This window comes from Mustela erminea, chromosome 11, assembly GCF_009829155.1.
Source record: "Mustela erminea isolate mMusErm1 chromosome 11, mMusErm1.Pri, whole genome shotgun sequence".
NCBI lineage: Eukaryota > Metazoa > Chordata > Mammalia > Carnivora > Mustelidae > Mustela > Mustela erminea.
The window spans coordinates 6,184,017-6,204,584 of record NC_045624.1 but is presented as its reverse complement, the minus strand read 5'-3'; the positions used below and the strand labels follow the sequence as shown (position 1 = coordinate 6,204,584).

General features: G+C 63.0%; 1 protein-coding gene across 2 annotated transcripts in view; it reads left to right on the top strand.

Annotated features, from left to right (window-relative positions):
* The window catches only part of LOC116568875 (SCO-spondin-like), a 54,347-nt gene that overhangs the window by 17,866 nt on the left and 15,913 nt on the right, over positions 1-20,568 (top strand). Inside the window, exons 34-69 of one of the 2 annotated variants that reach the window (XR_004276772.1) lie at positions 70-222; positions 321-461; positions 551-733; positions 841-991; positions 1,586-1,739; positions 1,866-1,920; positions 3,008-3,112; positions 3,425-3,610; positions 3,705-3,802; positions 4,400-4,553; positions 4,628-4,775; positions 5,258-5,345; positions 6,099-6,156; positions 7,167-7,283; positions 8,473-8,655; positions 8,737-8,901; positions 9,630-9,809; positions 9,929-10,051; positions 10,192-10,321; positions 10,404-10,529; positions 10,675-10,766; positions 11,737-11,910; positions 12,245-12,409; positions 13,190-13,442; positions 14,445-14,491; positions 14,642-14,812; positions 15,106-15,237; positions 15,480-15,625; positions 16,862-16,956; positions 17,556-17,608; positions 17,777-17,983; positions 18,109-18,279; positions 18,361-18,461; positions 19,430-19,599; positions 20,129-20,175; positions 20,289-20,480. Coding sequence is in view for 1 of the 2 variants with exons in the window: in XM_032304617.1 (XP_032160508.1) it covers positions 70-222; positions 321-461; positions 551-733; positions 841-991; positions 1,586-1,739; positions 1,866-1,920; positions 3,008-3,112; positions 3,425-3,610; positions 3,705-3,802; positions 4,400-4,553; positions 4,628-4,775; positions 5,258-5,345; positions 6,099-6,156; positions 7,167-7,283; positions 8,473-8,655; positions 8,737-8,901; positions 9,630-9,809; positions 9,929-10,051; positions 10,192-10,321; positions 10,404-10,529; positions 10,675-10,766; positions 11,737-11,910; positions 12,245-12,409; positions 13,190-13,442; positions 14,445-14,491; positions 14,642-14,812; positions 15,106-15,237; positions 15,480-15,625; positions 16,862-16,956; positions 17,556-17,608; positions 17,777-17,983; positions 18,109-18,279; positions 18,382-18,461; positions 19,430-19,599; positions 20,129-20,175; positions 20,289-20,480 (4,893 nt within the window). In the remaining variant the exon portion in view is untranslated. The remainder of the gene's footprint in view (positions 1-69; positions 223-320; positions 462-550; positions 734-840; positions 992-1,585; positions 1,740-1,865; positions 1,921-3,007; positions 3,113-3,424; positions 3,611-3,704; positions 3,803-4,399; positions 4,554-4,627; positions 4,776-5,257; positions 5,346-6,098; positions 6,157-7,166; positions 7,284-8,472; positions 8,656-8,736; positions 8,902-9,629; positions 9,810-9,928; positions 10,052-10,191; positions 10,322-10,403; positions 10,530-10,674; positions 10,767-11,736; positions 11,911-12,244; positions 12,410-13,189; positions 13,443-14,444; positions 14,492-14,641; positions 14,813-15,105; positions 15,238-15,479; positions 15,626-16,861; positions 16,957-17,555; positions 17,609-17,776; positions 17,984-18,108; positions 18,280-18,360; positions 18,462-19,429; positions 19,600-20,128; positions 20,176-20,288; positions 20,481-20,568) is intronic. The other variant, XM_032304617.1, reaches the window with a different exon arrangement.

Sequence of the window (20,568 nt, the reverse complement as noted above, 5' to 3'; positions counted from 1 at the left end):
GGAGAGGAAGACCCAGCCCGGCCTCCTGCCCCCCCAAACCCCAATCTGTCCTGCCCCTCCTGCTCGCAGTGGATGGCGAATGGACCCCCTGGTCTCCCTGGTCCCTGTGCACTGAGCCGTGCATGGGAACTGCGACCCGTCAGCGACAGTGCCACCCCCCCCAGAATGGAGGCCGGACCTGTGCCATGCTGCCTGGGGACCCTCCCACCACCCGCCAGAGCAGTGAGTGCAAGGAGGAGAGTGTGGAGGGCTTGCCCGTCGGGGGCTTGCGTCTGCAGGGGACTCACCTTGCTCAGACTCTGGTTCTGATTTTCTCTCAGGGCCCTGCCCTCAGGCCGGCTGTCCCAATGCCACCTGCTCCGGGCAGCTGGTGTTCTGGCCCTGTGCCCCCTGCCCTCTGACTTGTGATGAAATCTCTGGTCAGGTTGAGTGCGCGGCTACCCGGCCTTGCAGAAGCCCTGGTAAGGGGGACTCGGAGCCCAGGGGGCAGCAGGGGTGTCTGTGGAGGTGGAGCTGTCTGCAGGGAAGCCTCACCCCGCGCCTCCCCTAGGCTGCTGGTGCCCTGCCGGCCAGGTGCTGGACAGTGAGGGCCGGTGTGTGGGGCCCCAGCAGTGCCCCTGCCTGCAGGACGACACCTGGTACCGGCCGGGGCAGCGCATCAGGGCCAACTGCCAGCTCTGCACCTGCCAAGACGGACGGCCCCAGCGCTGTCGGCCTGACCCAGCCTGCTCCGGTGAGGCCCCACCCTTGGCTCTTCCCTGGGGGGCCCTCGTCCCCTCCCGGGCCACCCAGCTGGGCCCCCAGCCCTCCTCTGGCACCTGACTCTTGGTCCTCCCTCAGTGAACTGTGGCTGGTCCTCCTGGTCCCCCTGGGGAGAGTGCTTGGGCCCTTGTGGGACCCAGAACATTCAGTGGTCCTTCCGGAGCCCCAACAACCCCCGCCTCTCCGGCCAAGGTCGCCAGTGCCGGGGTATCCACCGCAAGGCCCGCAGGTACGGAAACCCACCCCGGGCACCTGCAGGGACCCTTACCCCTCACTTCCGACTCCCAGTTCGGGAGCTGCTGGGGAGCTCTCTCTCACTTGAGATGCTTCCATATGCAACATGGAGCCTGATGAGGAGCCCCCCAACTCTGAGCCCTATTAATCTCAACACCAGGACTCCCCGCGCAGTTTTGGGGAACCCCTGACCTTCTCCTGCATCAGTTTATGCCCTCCAAATCCGAAAGGGGGATGCGGGGAGCCTAGAAATCTAGGGGCAGGTATGGGTCCTCTGGTCAGCTCGGTGGGAGGGGTGGTGCAGGGGTGTAGCCATATCCGCCGGCCCAGCCCCCTCTGAAATGGCTCCACAGGCCAGGGTTTTGGCACAGTTTGCTCCCACGCCTCTCTCCGGGGCCAGCTGCAGTTTCTCATGGGCAGGGGAACATCTGGGTGACAGGGAGACTACGCATCCCAGTGGACCCAGGGCTTTCCCGGGCCTGTCACTGGAAGTCCCGAGTCCTGGGAAGCCACCCACTCCAGGTAAATCAGGACAGGCTGGTGGCCTGGGGGAGCCCACTGGGTGGGCAAGCAGCGGCCCTTCTTCCAGGTGCTGGACGGAGCCCTGCACGGGCTGTGAGCAGCAGGGCCGGGCCCACACAGTGGGGGAGCGCTGGCGAGAGGGCCCCTGCAGAGTGTGCCAGTGTCTGCACAACGGCACCGTGCGCTGCTCCCCCTACTGCCCGCTGGGCAGCTGCCCCCAGGTGAGGGGACCCAGGGGGCGGAAAAGGGCAGCATGCAGAGGCCAGGGCTGCGGGCAGCTGATAGATTGGGTCAGAGGTTGGCGGGTGGCCAGCTTGACCCATCCAGCCCGACTCTTGTGTCTGCAGGACTGGGTCCTGGTGGAGGGAGTAGGAGGCTCCTGTTGCCACTGCGCCCCGCCTGGTGAGTGGGTCTGGGGCATGGCAGACCTTCCGTGCTCTGAGGGTAGGACGATGGCAGGTGCTCAGCAGCAGCCCCAGAGTCAGGGGTCCATGGCTACCCCCGTGGCCTGGGTGGTGGGAGCCTGGGTCCTGGATGCTGGGGAAGGAAGGGGCAGTCTGGGTGGGAAGGGCTTGTCTCTGCCCTCCTAAGGTCAGGTCTCCATCTCTGCCTCCTCTGTCCTCGGGGGGCTTTGTGCCTCCTGCCTCGAGGGGTCTTTCTCTTCTCTGGTTCTGCTGGGCCAGGTCTGGTTCCTTCTCTTTCCCCTAAGAGCGAGTAAGACAAAGTTGAACTTTTTTTCAAGAGTATCTTTTCTTGGAAACTGATTTACAAATGAAACTGGAAGGGGCGCCTGGGTGGCTCAGTTGGCTGCACATCTGCCTCCGGCTCAGGTTATGATCCCAGGGTCCTGGCCCCACATCGGGCTCCCTGCCCAGTGGGGATCCTGCTTCTCCCTCTCCTCTCGGCTCCTGTTCTCTGTCGTTACCTCTATCTCTCTCAAAGAAATAAATAAAATCTTAAAATAAACAAACAAACAAGCAAATGGAACAGGAAAACACAAAGGCTTGAAAACTAATGCATTTATGGGTCCAGATTCCATGTATGTAAAGTGTACCTACAGGGAGCTGAGGCTAGAGGAGAGTCAGTATACACAGTTGTACAGGTTGTTCACTGCACAAGTTAGTTGGCAAGTGGGAGCTAGACTCCAACTCCTGCTTCCATCCAAAGATACCCATTTATAGTGCCCAGAAAGGTCCCCTATTAGCATTGGATTGGGAACTGCCCCTGCTTGGTCCTGGTCCTGAAATGGTTTTAGACTGGCGGTATTAGTCTACGTTCTCTAAATATTCGGTGGAAGTAGAAACCCCCAGCTCACTCCAAGGGAAGGAGGACAGGCCTTTCCCAGCTGGGAGGTTGTTCTGGGAGCTCTTGGGAAGTCTAGCAAGAGAAAGCGCTCCAAGAACTGGGGAGGGACTGGGTGCCGGGTCAGGGGCCGTTGTGAGCCTATTTGCAGGTCTCTCCCTCCTGAACCCTGAGTTTCCCTACATAGGTGAGAACCAGACAGTCCACCTCCTGGCCATTCCTGCCCCCTCTCCAGCACTCAGTGCCCAGATCGGACCCCCTCTGGTCACCTACGTTCTGCCTCCGCCTGGAGGTGAGGGCTACTTGCTGTCGTGGAGCAGAAAGTGGATATGACCCAGGGGTAGCCCAGCCGGGAGGGAGGCAGGATCACTGGGATTTATCCCCACCTGCCCTGGGAGGACGGTTATCCTAAGGATCTGGAAGTCATCCTAGCTCAAGCTGACTCTGCCCTTTCTGGACCTCCCTTCCATCCCGGGTCAAGGTCAACACGGGGCCCTTGGCCTCCCTCAGCTCCTCTTGGGACTTCCTGACTGTACGCCTGGCAGGGTCCGGCCACCCTCTGCCCTTTTCCAAGTCCATCCAGCCCCTCTCTCCTTGCACCCAGACCCCTGCTATTCTTTGCTGGGCCTGGCCCGACTTCCAGAGGGAAGCCTGAAGCTGGAGCCCCCCACCCAGGCTGTCCTCCTGGGGGCTCCCACCAAGAGGCCTGGCTCTCAGGGTCGGGGCACTCGGAGGCACACCCGTCCCCCCTTCCTGCAGCTCAACCTGCTTCGGCCTAGGAACCTCACTGGTCAGTGTGGTGGGGGCGGGGCTGGGGGAATGGGTGGTGCTGGTGGGCTGGGGGCGGGGCTGACTCTTCAGCTCTGTGCTGCCCCATCCCACAGGCATCATGGTGCAGGGGGCTGGGGCCTCCGCCTCCCTCCAATTTAGCAGCGACGGTCTACACTGGCACAACTATACTGACCTCGTGTCCCCAGCCAAGGTAGGGCTACCCGAGCCTCCTGGGCCAGGGACCCACCATGCCTCTTTGTGGGTCCCACTGTCCTTGTTCCCGAGGGCCTTCCAGTCTCCCCGAGGGGCATTCCTACCTTAGAGGCCTGTTGAACACCTGTCAGTAGAAGGGACTGTCAGGGTGGTGTCACAGCCATTGCTGTGGCTGAGCTGCAGGGCAGCTGTGCAGAGCTCTGTGGGGGGAGGGGAGTAGGGTGACATCAAGTTCACTGAAGATCTCAAGGACCATGTCAGGAACTGCTGGGACACAGCCCTGACCTTCGGAGGTCTGTATCCTCCCTGGGGAGACAAGCCTCACCGGAGCAGGAGGAACGAGTGTATAACCACATATTTACTCTGAATTCTCTGTGTCTCTGGGGACACATGAATGGACACAGCCTGGTCGCCACCCTCAGGGCACCTGGGCCAGAACCCGCAGTCTTGAAGGAGCCTGATGATGCCAGGAGAGCATGAGCTCTTTGTGCCCGGAAGTTTGGGGGGCTTGAACTGTGTGTGGCCTCTCAGTGGGGTCAGGGCAGTGGCCCAGAGAGAAGGCCAGCTCAGGCCTGGTGCACACCCATCCCTACAGCTTTTTGCTACGAACTCGGATGACGGGGCCCCTACAGTGCGGACTTTCGGCCGGATGGTGCAGGCACAGCATGTCCGGGTGTGGCCCCACATCAGCCATCGTGACGCCAACCACAACATCTCCCCACGGGTGGAGCTGCTGGGCTGTGCGCCAGGTACCGGTGGGCTGGGGGTGGGCAGGTGCAGGGGGCGGGGCAGACGGGAGCCCTCAGCCATGCCCTCCCACCAGTGTCCCCACTGGAGGCGCCCCCGTGCCCAGGAGGTGGGCGCCGCTGTGCGGGTGCTGAGTGTGCCCCGCGGGGGGAGCCGTGCAGCGGGGTGAAGGACTGTGAGGACGGCCCCGAGCGCTGCACGCCCCCGCCCACCGCCGCTGGCAGGTATGGGGGTGCCCTGCTGCCCAGCTTATCTGTGGAGGGGCTGGCCTGTGGGAGATGCCCTGCGCCGCCTTCAGCCCTGAGGTGCCCATGGCTTCACCACGGGATTCTCGGATGCTAGGCCCTTTCCCTAGAGTCTGGAGGTTAGCGGTTCTCAAAATGTGGCCCCGGCCCAGCCGTAGCAGCAGCAGCAGCGTCCCCCAGAAGTCATGAGCCGCGAAGGTTCTCAGGCCCCAGCTCAGGCCTACTGAAACAGACGCTCAAGCCTGTAACAGAAATCTGCTTTGCGAGCCTTCCAGGGGCGTGAATACGCCGAAGACCCGTGGGATGGCATCATCTTAGCGGGCAGTGCCCTGCTGGAGTGCCCCAGCCCTGCCCTGCTCTGGGCCTGCCCAGAGAGGACACTGAGCGCCCTGCCTGGTGGCGGGGTGGGGGGCTCTGAGTTGGAAGAGCCCCTGGAGTCCCTCAGTGATTTGTCTTCTCAGAGTCTGGTCCGCAGCCACGACCCCAGCCACGACCCCAGCCCCGACCGCTTCCACCCAGCCCGGACCGCTGCCCCCGCAGCCCACGGAGGTGAGTGGGGAGCAGCAGGCCCAGCAGTGCGGGACATGGGGAGCCCCGGCCCTGGAGCCTCAGCAGCCACGTTCGCTTGCCCCGCAGTCCTCCTACCTCTCTGCCCTGTGCTTCCCTGCGCATCCCTGGTCGGCTGGAGTCTGCCTCAGCCCGGGAGCCTTCTGGGGGCCAGCCCAGTACTGGATGGGGAGCTGGAGGCCGGAGCGACCGAGAAACACAGGGCAGAGGCCTGTGCTGGAGAATTGGGGTCTTCACCGCTGGCTAGTGAAGTTACGCCCGCCAGCCTGGCTCCAGGCCCTCAGGCGCTCACAGCTGGGAAGAGCCCCGATTGTCCCAGGGACCCCCGAGGATTCCTGGAAAAGACTTGAAAGATGAGGGAGCTCTGTAATGTGGGGCCCCCTGAAGAAGAGCCCCGTCAGGAACCCAGAGGGGAGAGTGATCGCGGCGCCGAGACCCCCATGCGTGGGTGCTAGGGGAAGACAGAAGTTTGGGGGGTGCACAGGAGCCGAAGCAGAATACTAGGCAGTGAGAAGAGCCCCTTAACTCCCAGTACCTGGGGTGTCCAGCCCAGAGGTGTGCAGGGCAGTGGGGCTCCTCTCCCTAACTCTGCCCTGCACTTTGGGGACAGGGGAGCGTCTAGGGGACCAAGGAGCACTCCAGTGGGAATAAGTGGGTGCTTAGTCACCTAGTCACCAGGCAGAACTGCCCTTGGGGCCCAGGCTGCATGGGTGACTGAGCTCTCTCCCTTTACAGGCTCTGGCAGAGGCTGAGCGCTGGCGTCCCTTGCGAGGGTCACCCACACCCCCCACAGGTAGGTGCACAAGTTCCAGGCCCCCTATCCCCAGGCCCCAGGGGCAGCGACTGTTACATCTCAGCAGTCAGTCTCCTGCTGACCCCTGACACTGCTCAGTGGAGCAGGGTTGCCAGGAGGAAGACCTGGTCACCACGGACACCTGGGCCAAATCCTGCCCTGCCCACTCTCCTGGATTCCAGGGTTGGACATTCCGGGCTGGCTCCCTGGGCCAAGCCTGGGCCCTTCAGCATGGCTGCTTTCCCCAGGCCCCTGGCTGGGACAGCTCTCCCTGGGGCAGTGGAATGCTGCCTGCGTGCCCTCCGCTCGCCCATGAATGCGGCCAGGCACCCCTTTCGGAAGGGCTTGCTGGCGGCAAATGACAGGGAGGAGGGGCTCACCAAGTCAGCGTGGTCCTAAACTGGGCGAGGAAGGAGCTCCCGGCTGGTCACATACAGGCCTTCCGGTGGCTGCCCGGTCTGTCACCTGCTCCTTAGCCCGAGGACAGGTGTCGCAGAGCGAGGCGGGGAAGGGGTGGGCCGTTCTTCTGTGAAACGCAGATGAAGCAACTTGTACCATCCCTTGCGTGCCTAACACGCAGACCGGGGCATGAATTCTAGTATGGTTCTAAATCTGCTTCTAGAAAAGCGGCTGTCGTTTAACATTCATCTTTTGTCAGCAAAGAAGTCTCAAACCCCTTTCCGTGTCGCTGCCAGGAAGTCGTCAGGTGCAGGGCCTTAAACAACGTACTGTCCCCTTGACTTGGAAGCAGCCCCGTGTGTCTCCTTGAGAGGCGGGGACACATCTCAGCTCCAACCTCAGCGCTTTTTTACTTTCGTGTAAACCCTCTCTCCTTGGACTACGGAGTCCTACTTCATCGGTGGTCCGAAGCCCCTCCGAAGGGGGGTGGGTCTGGTCTGTCCTCACCCTGCAGCACCCAGAGCCTGGATGCCCTTCCGAGAGCCTGGGTCTGCTTCATGTCACGGGAGGGGAGCTGGCGGGCCTCAACCCTCCCTCTCCTGCACCCGCAGGGAAGGGGCCAGTGACTTGGGCCCCAGACTCCGAGCCTCCTTACTTGAGTCCTGGGGAGCCTGTGCAGATGGTGACCACCACCCCCACATCCCAGATGATCCCGGTGGCCCCTGCTGGTAAGATTCTGTGGTCTTCTGCTTGCTCAGCCTGTGCATCCCACAACATTCCTGTTGGAGAAACAGAGGCTCCGGGGGGTTAGCCACTTGGCTCAAGGTGGCACAGCTTGAGGTCAGGGTTGTGGAAGGACTTGGACCCTACCTCCTGAAAGAGCTCACGACTTTTCCATGGTCCCGAGAGAGGGAGGAAGTGGGGGCACACCAGACGTGGGGAGGCGGGAGGATGCGGCGGGCAGGCGTCCCGTCAGCCAGCTGCGGCGGGGCCCACAGGCCGGAGCGTCGCCCCGGAGCCCTTCCCCCCTGCGCGGTGCAGCCCAGGCCAGGTGCCCTGTGAGGTGCTGGGCTGCGTGGAGCGGGGACAGCTGTGTGATGGCAGGGGGACTGTCTGGACGGCTCTGACGAGAGGCACTGTGGTAAGCAGGGGGTCCTAGGGCGTTTGAAGGGTTTGAAGGTTTGAAGGTTTGAAGTCCTGGGGGTGATAGTGGCCAGAGGGCTTTAGGCTTGGGGAATTCGCTGCCTCCTATTCCGACCTCATCTGGGAAGGAAATGTGAGAAGGCGGTGGGCAGCAGAGAGTGAAAAGAAACGGCCAGGAATGTGTGTGTTTGGGGGGACGGTCCAAAGGGGAAATGGGACAGTTTCCAGTCCTAGCCTGTTTCATAAACCGTGTCTGATCTTTGAGGGGATTCCTCTAACTATCCGTCCATCTACCCATCCACCATCCAAATACCACCCCCCCACTCACTTGCCCGTCCTCCGACCTTCCAACGTGTCGCTCATTCCCCTTCATTCATCATCCGTCCGTCCGTCCGTCCGTCCATCCATCCATCCAAAGAGGATCGCTGTGCTCAAAACCTAGTCTCGCAATCAGAGAAGGAGCACCCTTAGGAGCGCCCGTTGAAGAAGAGGGTCTCTGAGGGAAGGAGCTGTTCTTCTAGACACCCTCTCTCTGGACACTCAGAGCCCTTAGCAAGCAGTGGCTGTGTGAGGGCTTCTAGCAAGCACAGTCCCCCCCCCCCCCGCCCCCACCTGCCATTCTCACCCACACAGAGCAGAGAGAAGCCTGCATGGGGCACGGGAAGCTTCAGGAGGCACGACCTCAGCCAACAAGCTGCAGTGTTCTTGGCCTGAGGTTGAAGGGCTCAGTTTATCACCGGGTCAGGAATCACTCACGTGGCCCCCTTCCCCCAGCCTCGCAGGCAGCGAGCCCTGTGCCCTTCACGGTGCCCACCATGGCCCTGGCCGGGCTGCTGGCCTCGAGAGCCCCCTGCTCCCCAAGCCAGCTGAGCTGCGGTAGTGGGGAGTGCCTGCCGGCTGAGCGGCGCTGTGACCTGCGGCCAGACTGCCAGGACAGCTCGGACGAGGTCGGCTGTGGTACGTGCCTGGCTGGGGGACACCACTGAGGGCCCTGCCCCTGTGTGAGCCTCCTCTGAGTCCCCCCATTTCCCCCTACAGTGGACTGTGGGCTGGCGCCCTGGTCTGGCTGGAGCGGCTGCAGCCGCACCTGTGGGCCGGGCCTCGCCTTCCAGCGCCGGGAACTGCTGCGGTCTCCCCTGCCTGGGGGCAGCTGCCCGTCCGACAGGCTCCGCAGCCAGCCCTGCTTCGTGCAGGCCTGCCCAGGTAACCTTGGGGCCCAGGCCTCCTCAGGAACCACTGGGGGGCATGGGACACCTGTCTTGGTCTCCCCTCCAAGACCCACACAAGGGGGATGCCCTTGCCCTCCTGGGGACACCAGGTCCAGACTCCTCTCCGGGGCTCTAGGAGGACAGCCCCTTCTGATGTCCCAGCCTCATGCCTCCAGAAGGCCAGTCTGGAAGCCTGCCCCTGGCCCTGCCCTTTGCCCTTTTCCTGCTTGAATGGTTCTGGTCCTTAACCTTGAGTGTGGGAACTAGAGCCGCAGACCCCGTCCTGCTTCAGAGTGAGGGTGTTACTAGACTGTGCCCAGGACCTGGAGCCCTTCTGTTCTGTTGACCTGAGGGAGTAGCACCCACCTTACATCTGCAGAGAGGGGCTTCCTGCATGGGGGGGGGCGGCTTGTGAGCTGCCACTCCTGGACTCCTAAGCTGGTTTCTGTCTGCTACCACCGAGAGGGGCCCTGCTCCAGAAGTCCTACTGTCCCAGCTCTTTCCCTGCGACCAGATCCTTTGTCCTGGGAGGCAGCTAGAGCTCTTTGCTTCGGTCCGCCCACCTAGGGGAGGTTTCCCGGGACAGGAGAGGAAGCTGTGGCGTTGCCCAGGCCACCCAGCTGTGGCCGTTGTCCAGGCTCGTCTCTGCCGCTTGCTCTCTCCTGCCCCCTCTGTGTCTCCCTGGGCTGACCTGGTCCACGTCCGTTCTTTCTTCCTGCACAGTGGCTGGGGCGTGGGCTGACTGGGGGACCTGGGGGACCTGCAGTGTCTCCTGTGGGGGTGGCCATCGGAGTCGCCAGAGGAGTTGTGTGGACCCCCCGCCCAAGAATGGTGGTGCCCCCTGCCCTGGGGCCTCGCACGAGAGGGCACCCTGCGCCCTGCAGCCCTGCCCAGGGGATGCAGGTAAGGGAGCTGGGCCGGGCAGGGGCACGCGAGGGTGGCGTCCCAGGGGGGTGGGGCTGTTGGGAAGGTCACTGGGCCTCCTGTGAAATGCACCCCACCTAGCGTCCATCTCCCGCCAGGCTGCGGGCCGGGCCGAGTGCATGTTAGTGCTGAGCTGTGCCGGAAGGGGCTGGTGCCACCGTGTCCGCCCTCCTGCTGGGACCCGGAGGCCAACAGAAGTTGCAGTGGGCCCTGTCTGGAGGGTGAGGCACACCCAGCAAGCAGGAATGGGGCGGGCAGAGCCCTCAGGGGGAGCGTGGGGTGCTCGGAGGCCCTCCGTCTCCAGGCTCCCCTCCCCATTCCTCCCTTCTTGGGGCTGAGTGCCCTCCTGGCTACACCCCAGGATGCCGCTGCCCCCCTGGGCTGCTCCTCCATGATGCTCGCTGCCTGCCACTCTCCGAGTGCCCTTGCCTTGTGGGTGAAGAGCTGAAGAAGCCGGGGGCGCCCTTCGTCCTGGACAACTGCAGCCGCTGGTGAGGGTGTCTGCCGTGGTGGGGAGGACCTGGGTCAGGCCACCAGCCAGTCCGACCTCCTCTGCCTCCTCCTCCCCTGCAGCGTGTGTGAGAACGGGGCCCTGCTGTGTGAACCCGGGGGCTGCCCCGTGCCCTGCGGCTGGTCGGCCTGGTCCTCCTGGGGTCCCTGTGACCGCTCCTGTGGCTCTGGAGTGAGGGCCAGGTTCAGGTGCGCAGGTGGAGCTATTGTGGGGAGGGGTGGGAGAGTGGGGGAGGAGGAAGGGAAGGAGGCGGCAGAGGGAGCGCGGCGGTTGGAGGACAGGGGTGCGGGCAGGAGAGGAGAGGGGCTGTTCAGGGGATGCCTCTCCCCCCAGATCCCCTTCCAACCCTCCGGCTGCTTCCGGGGGTGCCCCGTGTGACGGCGACAGACAGGAGCTGCAGGCCTGCCACGTGGAGTGCAGGACAGGTACGGCCAGGAGCTGGGACAGGAGCCAGGATGCAGGAGCCTGCTTCCCCCTCCCCTCCAAAGGACCACGGGCTCTGCCCCCCCCACCCCCCGCCGGGCTTGCCTCCCTCCTCTCAATTGCTGCCCTAGGAACACAGCACGATCTCCGGGGCCACTGGTCACCTGCGTGGTGGTCAGTGTGGCCTTCTGGTCTCAGAGGCAGCTCTGGGAGGAGCCTCGGTGCCAGGGGCCTTGTCAGGGACCAGACAGAGGGGGGGACCCAGGCAGCATCCTCCTCCCACTCAGACAGCCCGGGTGCCATCAGCAGGCAGGTCTTGGGGGAGCAGGGTGTCTGAAAGCGGGTGAAGCTGCTCCTCTGGCCAAGCCTATGAGGCTGGGGCAGGGGCAGGGTGGCAATCAGAACACAGACACCAGACGAAGGAGCCCAGACTGTTTCCCGGGGTCCCCTCCAGCAGAGCAGGTGAGGCAGACACTGAAGAGCAGGCGGGGCCGGGGGAGGGTGAGAAGAGGAGTCGGGGCGTGGTCGGGGTCCGTGGGTCTGGGCCAGGCTCTTGCAGCAGGGGTGGGAAGAAGGGGCCAGCGGAGCATGTTGTCCGACTGACAGGTGTCTGCGGGGTCTTGGGCTCCCAGCGTTGAAGCTGAGAGAAGGACCGGTGTTCAGAAGACTCTGGAAGTCTTGATCTGGGGGAAGATGTGTGGGTGGGTAGGGGACATGAGGTGCAGCTGTGCCCACAGACGGAGGTGGCCTGGGCTGGAGCTTGACTAAGCAGGAGGTTGTGCTTTGTGAGTGAGACCTGGCCCCGGGCTGGGGTCCCAGAGGGGCCGAGACCGCGCCTGAGCCCGGAGAGTCACTCCCCGTCTCCACGAGTCCTTCCCTGGCCCCCACAGCTTCTCAGCCCCGACCCAGCCTCCCAAGCCTCCTAGCCCTGCCAGGGCCCCTGTGTGGAAGGCCTGCCCTTTCCCCCTCCAGAGCGGCTGGGCTGGAGCTCCTGGGCACCCTGGTCCTCCTGCTCCCAGAGCTGCCTCGCCGTGGGAGGAGGCCCTGCTTGGCGCAGTCGTTCCCGGTTCTGCCCCAGTTCCGGGAACACGTCCTGCCCAGGAGAGGCCACCCAGGAGGAGGCCTGCAGCCCCCCTGTGTGCCCAGGTATGTCCCCCGCTGTCCCGGGAGTGGCTGGGGCACCAGGATGGGATGAGGAGCAAAAGGGAAGAATGACCCTTGCACAGGTTCTAAACACCTGGGGCGTGGGGGGGCACAGGGACTAGAGCAGACCTGTTGTCCCGAAGCGTCTCCTCCGCCCCCGGCCTGTGACCGACGGGGTGGGCGTCGCCTGAAGGGGTGTTTGGGCCAGCCCAGGGTGGGGACGCAGCGGAAGCTGCAGTTAAGATCCTGCACACGGCACAGCCCAGCCGCCTGCACCCCACCCCCTGCCCACACCTTCGCCGGCACCCACCGTGATGCACTTGGCTCTTCTTGACAGTGCTAAGCGCCTGGGGTCCGTGGGCTCCGTGGTCCGCCTGCTCGGCCCCCTGTGACGGAGGCGTCCAGATACGTGGGCGCAGCTGCTCTGGTTCCACTCCCGGCGACCCCGAGTGCCAGGGACCTCACAGCCAGACCAGGGATTGCAACACGCAGCCCTGCGCAGGTGCCAGCCTCTACCCCCACCCCACCCCCGCCCTTCTCTACCAGTCATGCCCAGTCAAGCCCTGGGGGATGCAGACCTCTCTTTACCCGACCTTCCCACAACCCTGCCCTCCAGCTCCAAGGATAGGCCATACCCTGAGCTAACGGGCTGCCGAATTTCCTCGTCTTTCTCCTCTGGCTCCTGTACCCTGGGCACCAGGCATGGGCGGTGGCCCAGGGCTCAGGCTCTTTGCCCCTCCCCGCCCAAGGTCTCCTTCGAAGGCCTGCGGCTCAGAAACACAGAACCACTCACTGCAGGAATTGCGAGAAGCAGAGCTTGCCTGTCTTTAGAAGCCCCTGGCCCCGTCTCCCTCACCTTTCTCCATTGAGCCCCATCCTGGCCCAGGGACTGCTCTGCTTTCAAAGACATTTGTGTTGGGGGAGCCTGGGTGGCGTCGTGAGTTGAGCGTCCCACTCTGGGTTTCGGGCCCTGGGATCGAGCCCTGTGTCAGGCTCTTAGCTTAGCACGGAGTCTACGTAAGACTCTCTCTTCCTCCCTCTCTGTTCCCCACCCCCTGCAAATAAAAATAAATCTAACAAATAAAAAAAATAAAAGGATGTTTGTGTCAGAGTTAGGCAAAGCTGTGAATCTTTCCTGGTGCAGGAGTGAGCCTGCACAGGCGGGAGGTGGGAGGGGCTTCCTCTGGCTTCTTGGTCCCCTGCCTGCAGCTTCCTCTTGCCCCTCCCTCTCCTGACCCTTTCCTCCCGCCCATGCTGAGACTCACTCTGTCTTCCCGTCCAGCTCAGTGCCCGGGGGACATGGTGTTCCGCTCCACAGAGCAGTGCCAGCGGGACGGGGGCCCCTGCCCTCAGCTGTGCCTGGCTCAGGACCCTGAGGTTGAGTGCACCAGCTTCTGCACCTCTGGCTGCACCTGCCCGCCTGGCCTTTTCCTGCACAACGCCAGCTGCTTGCCCCGCAGTCAGTGCCCCTGCCAGCTGCGTGGGCAGCTCTACGCCCCGGGAGCACAGGCTCGGCTGGATTCCTGCAACAACTGGTAGGCCACCAGCGTCCGGCGGGCATGGGGGACGGAGCTTGGTGGCCCAGGGCTGGACAGGCGTGGACACACACCCTGGGGGCCGGTTCACCTCCATGGTGCCAGGCCTGGGCCCCAGGAATACCAAAGCCTGCTCTCCAGGCTGGGCATCTGTAGGGAGACTGAGGCTCAGATCAGTGCGGAGATTTGTGAAGGAAGCAGGGGCTGGAGAGGGTCTTCTAGCCTGCCCTTCCAGTCACCTGGGCTTCCCTTTCCTGGATGTTCTTCTCTACCTGGGATCCCCTTGATTTCTGCTCAAAAACCTTGAAGCTGACACTGGGCTCTTCCAGCAGGGGGCGCCCTCCCCCTTCCTCCCCACATTCTTGTTTCTTTTTTTCTTTTTCTTTTTTTTTTTTTAAAAACTTTCCATTCATTTTCTCCATTCTTCATGTTCCTCTTCCCAATCCCGTGCCCCCCCCCCCACTCTCCCCTACACGCTTCCTCTCCTCTGCCCCTTTTCTCTTCTTCTTTTTCTTTCTTAGATTCTTTTTCTGGAATTTCCATGTATTTGAGCGGTGGGCTTCAAACCACTGGAGAGAAGTAAAAGGGAAGGAAAATGCACAGTTCTTCCCAAGAGGCTCAGGCTAGGGTCTTCTCTTTCTAAATCGCTCCTACCTGGCCCTAAGGAGCTGTTCAAAGTCCTTTCCAAACTGTAGTAACTAGCAACAGAAGGAAATACGTAAAGGTGAGTCTTTGATCAGAGTGAGTGAGGAAGCACAGTGCCCGGCAGCGGGGAGCCCGTGGAGGGTGGGACTGGGTGGGAGGGACCAGAGGAAAAGCCTCGGTCACCTCCTGAAGTTCGAGGGGGACACGGACCAACTTGCTTTACTTTCTAGATCGTCCCTCAGGTTTCTCTTCTGTGCGGTGGGCATGGTGCTGCTGGCCGTGTCCCCTTGGGGACAGGTGCACAGAGCCCCACGGGGCAGGGCCTGACTGTGGCCCCGACGGGTTCTCTCTCTGCAGCACCTGTGTCTCTGGTGAGATGGCGTGCACCTCAGAGCCCTGCCCAGGTACCCCCGACGCCCAGGAATGTACAGTGGGTCCTCAGGGGTGTAGAGGATGCCGGCTGTAAAGGACGGTGCTCTGGGGAAGCTGGGGCCCGGGCACAGCTTGGCCTGGCTCCACAGCCCCTGTGCCCCTCCCCACCCCCACCGCGGCAGTGGCCTGTGGCTGGAGCCCCTGGACCCCGTGGAGTGTTTGCAGCCGCAGCTGTGACGTGGGCCTTCGGCGGCGCTTCCGGGCAGGCACTGCGCCCCCCGCTGCCTTCGGGGGTGCTGCGTGCCAGGGCCCTAACATGGAGGCCGAATTCTGCAGCCTGCGGCCGTGTCGGGGTGAGAGCTGGGACCAAGGCCCCCAGAATCCTCTGGACAGGAGCCAGTAACACCCCCAGTCACTTCCCCTAGACCCCAAGAGAGGTGCAAGGATTTACCCTTAAAGACGCCAGGAAGGTCCCCAGAGAGCCCCAAGAGTCATTCCCCGCTCTGGGCTGAGAGGGAGTGAGGCCTCCCGCGGTGGGCCATGATGCCGCGGGTGTGAGAAGAGGCGGCCCTAGGGTGTCTGGGTGGAGGCGGGGGTGTGGTGGGCATGGGAGGTAGGGCTCGCAGTGACCTGACTGCCACCCCAGGTCCCAGTGGGGAGTGGGGCCCCTGGTCCCCGTGCTCTGTGCCCTGTGGCGGCGGCTACCGGAACCGCACCCGGGGCGGTGGCCTGAATGGCCGTGTGGACTTCTCTGCCTGTGGGCTGCAACCCTGTGCTGGTGAGGACCGTGCCCGCCTGCCACACTGTTCCCCGACCCTCCATAATCATCCCGCCCAACCCAGAGTCCTGTCAACCCCTCCCTGTCACCCCAGAGACCCCTCTCTCAGAGCTCCTTATGGGTTCCTGCGACCCCCTCCCCCGCCACTCCGGCCACACTTAGAACCAATGCCTCTCCTGGGTGGGAAGCCCGGGGCAGAGTTGACTGTGCCTGAGCTGGGCTGTCAATTCCTGTGTCCCCAGGGCCCGTGCCTGGCATGTGTCCCAGGGGCAAGCGGTGGCTGGACTGTGCCCAGGGCCCTGCCTCCTGTGCGGAGCTCAGCGCCCCTCAAGGGACAAACCAGACCTGCCTTCCTGGCTGTTATTGCCCATCTGGGACTCTCCTGCTGGTGAGTGTCTTCCCTGACCTGACCACAGGACCTGGGCAGGGGCAGAACCAAGGTCATGGGGCTTCAGAGTCAAGGGAAAAGCACTGAATTCAAGGGTCACGGCTCCACTCTGCCAGCAGCCAGCAGGTGACCCTGTGTGAGTCACATTCATGCTTCCATGAGCCTCTCTTTTCCTATTTGTGATATGATGATAGGTCGAGAAGATCTTTACAGTTCGTGCCTACCTGAGCGCTCTGTTCTCTTACGTTATTGGCTTTTTATCGAGCGCCTGGCCTGCTTAGTCTTAGGGGGGCTACACCGTGGGGAGGAAATAGACTCTGCCCTCCAGGAGCCTCTAGTCTGGGGAAACCAGACCAGAGCACCTAGAATGAAGATGGTACCATCCCCACACAGGAACTGAGCTTTGCATAGTGTGGAGCTCGGGAGGCAGCCTGGCAGGGGCTGGGTCAGTGGCAGCGGGCTTCCTGGAGGAGGTGTTCCTGACTGGACTGTTGGAGATTGCAGGGTGTGGAGAGCTAGAGGTGGCTCTACTGTTGGAAGGCAGTGGGAACCAGGCTGGAAGTGAGGCAGGGGCCATGGAATCTGGACAGAAGCTAGCCGGGGCTGTGGGCAAGGGGCCGGACTCCAGTGGGGTCTGAGTTCAGATCAGACTGTTCTACTAGGAGCTCTGTGACCTCGGGCTGTGTAGTCTTGTGCCTCTGTCTCTTCATCTGTCAAATTGAGATGATAATGGGCCTCACCATTGGGGTACGTAAAAGGCTGTGGTACCTCCCAGGACCTGGCACCCACCTCAGTACGTTTGACTTTGAATCATGTGCTACTGGGTGGCAGTTTCTTAAACTTTAAGACAGTAGCAACTTTTGTCCAAATTCCATGTCTGTGTAACTTCATCAGTTTCTCTTTTCTTGATGAAATGTGCAATTGTTTTTTAAACACTGTTGTCCTACACATCGCAAGGTGCGTGTTCTGTTAGCTGGTTCCAGGAGCGTTTGACAGTTCAGTCCCCGTCCTGCAGTCGGAGATGGCCTTTCGCTCCAGAGACTGGGGGTCCACGCCCCTCGCCACAGTTCCCATAACCGCTGGTGGCGGTGGGAGCAGGAGGGCTGATTGTGGAAGGAGTGTGGGTAGTGTTGGAGGGTGGGAGCCTGGGAAGGGGTGCTGGGTTCTGACTGTGGGGAGGAGGCCGGACCAGACCCACCTGGAATCCGGAAGATGATGGAAGGTTTTTGGTTCCAGAACAATGTGTGCGTGCCCTCCCAGGACTGCCCCTGTGCCCATGGGGGGCGCCTTTATCCCCCAGGCAGTGTGGTGCTTCGTCTCTGCGAGAACTGGTGAGGACCCCCCCAGCGCCCGGGGATGCCGGCCTCCAGTGGGGCTGTCCCCTGCCCCCCAGGCAGAGCTGTCCCGTTCCCGGAGACCCTTGCCCATGCCCTTCCTGCCCATCCTTTCTCCTCCCACCTGTCTTGGTCCACTGTGCGCCGCAGACCCGGGGTGGGACCCCTCACACTCCAGGGGACCAGAAATCCCAGATCAAGGAGTCAGCAGCGTGGGTCCTGCTGCGGGCTGTGGGGCAGAATCTGCTCCAGGCCCTGCTGTTCTGTGGCTGCTGGTGATCCTTGGCTCTTGCTTGGCCTGGGCCACACCCCTGCATGCCGCCTTCCCGGGGCCACCTCCTCCTCGTGGCCCCCTCCTCACCTCGGTCCCTCTATGCACATCTGCGCTGAGTCCAGATGTCCCCTTTGTAGGACACAAGTCATGTTGGACCAGGGCCACCCTAGTGCTCTCCCTGTAACTTGAGCACCTCTGTGAAGACCTTTTCACCAAATAAGGTCACATTCTGAATCCTGGGTGTTGGGGCGTCAACGAAGGAATTTGCGGGAACACGCGTCCGCCTGTGACAGCGCTGTGACCTTTTGCTGTTTTCTTCCAGCTCCTGTGTTTCTGGGCTTATCACCCACTGCACCTCCCGGCCCTGTGAGGAGGGTGAGAAGGACCCCCACGCCTGATGGTGCCCCCCTGCCAGCTTCCTATCAGGGGAGGAAAGCTTGGTTGGAGTGGGGGGGGAGGGAGGAGAGACGCTCTGCATAGGCCGGTGCCTCCAGCCTACGCTCACTCCGTCCCCGCTCTGCCTTTCCCTCCTGTGCACCCCAGGTCAGCCCACGTGGTCACCCTGGACCCCATGGAGCGAGTGCTCAGCCTCCTGTGGCCCTGCCCGACGCCACCGGCACCGCTTCTGCTCCGGGCCTCCCACCATGGACCCGTCCGCCCTGGCCCTGCCATCCCCACCAACCTGGCCTACCCCTCTTTGCCCAGGACCCGATGCTGAGGAAGAACCTTGCCTCCTGCCAGGGTGTGACCGTGAGTCCCCTGGTGCCCAGGATGGTGCCCTCCGCGCTCTGGGGATACCCGCTGTCTTGTACCGACTGGCCCCCCGCCGACCGACACCCCCACCCCAAGAACCGCTTCCTTTGTTGTCTTCCCAGGAGCTGGGGGCTGGGGGCCCTGGGGGCCCTGGTCCAGCTGTAGCCGGAGCTGTGGGGGAGGCCTGCGGAGCCGGCTGCGAGCCTGTGATCAGCCTCCACCCCAGGGCCTGGGGGATTACTGCGAGGGGCCTCGGGCCCAAGGAGAGGCCTGCCAGGCTCTGCCGTGCCCAGGTACTGGCCAGGATCGGGGGACAAGGGGCAAGGAGCACTCTGGAGAGATGGGCCGGAGTGGACCACCCACACAGCTCTCAGCCCCTCCTGTCCCTTCCCCAGTGACCAACTGCACCGCCATTCAGGGGGCGGAGTACAGCCCTTGTGGCCCTGCCTGTCCTCGCTCCTGTGACGACCTCTTGGTGAGTCCAGCTCCCTCGGAACGAACCTCCACCTGACCTCCGGCCCCGAGGGTTCCTTTTGCAGGAGGGCAGGTTACAGCTTTGGGTCATGACCCCTTTGGGCCTGGGGCCGCCTCACACTGGTGGAGAGGAGTGGAATCTGTGCCCACCGGGCTGGCTCCTGTTTGTTCCAGAGGCTGTCTGAGTCTCATCCAGCAACCTTGCATTCACTATGTCAGGCCTTCCTGAATTTAAAAATTTATTACAAAAAGAACATAAACACCTATGAAGGAATCGTCCCACTAGATCATCCTAAACACCACGAGCATTTCAGTGTGTGGACCCTGAGTGTGAGAGTACGTGTGCACGCGTGTATGCATTGGTGTGCTGGTTGGGGCGACGTCCCTCAACGCCTGGCCAGCACCATGGAGAGGGACAGAGGCACGCAGGTGCACAGGGTCCGATGGCACCAGGGAGCCTGCAGTGTGGAGAGGAACAGACCCGAATCAGGGATGCCCGAGGGATGGTGCCATGAGGCCCTGCGCGGGCGTCTAAGAGCGGTCAGGGAGGGACCCCAGCTCCTTCCCAGGTGACCCCGTGCCCTCAGCCAGCTTTCTGTGGTGCTGTCCTACGTTCTGGGGAGGTCTGGGAGATGCCTTGGTTCTCAGGTACTGGCCAGGTCCCCCATGGAATCCTCCACAGGGTTCACATTTGGAGGACACCCTCCCCCCAGCCACCAGGGCCTTCCTGAAGGCTCTCGTCCCCCACTTCTGCGCTGGGGTGGGGAGGAGGGAGAAACTGTGCTTGAACGCAGTGCCTGTGAGCCAGAGCTCGACAGCTTCCCCGCCTGCCCCACTCTGCCTCCTTCATCTCGTGCCTCCTTCCCTTCATCTTTCCCCTGTGGCTCTGCGCCCACTCCGCAGAGCACCCCTCCTAGCCCCCTCGGCCCTGTCTCCTGCTGACCCGTGCCTTCCCTTGTGGCCCCCCAGCACTGTGTGTGGCACTGCCAGCCCGGCTGCTACTGCCCACCGGGCCAGGTGCTGAGTGCCGACGGGGCCCTCTGCGTGCCGCCCAGCCACTGCGGCTGCCTGGACCTGCTGAGCGGGGAGCGGCACCGGCCGGGGGCTCGGCTTCCCGGGCCCGACAGCTGCAACTACTGGTGAGGCGGACTCGTGGGCAGCTGCAGGGGCCTGGGAGGAGGGCGGGCTGCACCTGAGCTCTCCTGGGTCTCAGCTGCTGCAGGTTAGACTCCCATGATCCCCGAGGAGATGCAGGCAGGCACCGATGAGTGGGGAAACCGAGGCGGCCAGATTGCTGTGTCTGCCCTCTGGGAGACATGGCAAGATGCATGTGTGCTCAGAGGGGACGGAAGGGTGGCAGGCACGGTGTTCCTCCTCACTGTCTGGCCCCTGTCAGCAGCAGATGACCTCTGGTCATTCCCCAGTAGGACACACCGGCCAGTGACCAGCAGAGAGCCCACGGGACAGCTGAGGGGTCCCTGAATAGGACAGACAGTAGGGTCTAGAAGCTCTGGAGAGTGGCTGGGGGGGGGGCATCTGAGACCCTGAAGGGAAAGGGGAGCATGAGGGGAAGGGGAAGGGAAGAGGCAGCTTAGGAGGGGTGCGCTTGGAGGGCAGGGGCAGGGCTGAGCTGCTGCTCTCCTTCCCGTGCCTGTGTGCCCTGCCCAGCACCTGCTCAGAGGGGAGGCTGAACTGCACAGACCTGCCTTGCCCAGGTACGTATGTCCCAGCTCGGAGGGAGGCGAGGAAAAGTGGCCAGGGCCACTGAGAGGGCTGGAATTGGGGAAGGCATGCCTGTGCCCCAGGGCCCTTCCATCGTCCCCTGCAGTGCCGGGTGGCTGGTGTTCGTGGTCGGAGTGGACGGCGTGCTCCCAGCCCTGCAGGGGTCAGATGAGGACCCGCTCCAGGGCTTGCGCCTGCCCCGCTCCTCAGCACGGGGGCACCCCATGCCCTGGTGAAGCAGGGGGGGCAGGGGCCCAGCATCAGAAGGAGAGCTGCCCCACCTCCCCTGACTGCCCAGGTGAGATGCCCCCACTAGTCTGCTCAAACCTCAGTGGGCTGGGCGCCTCCTAGTCCTCCTGGCACAGCTGGTTCTGTCTTCCTGGCAC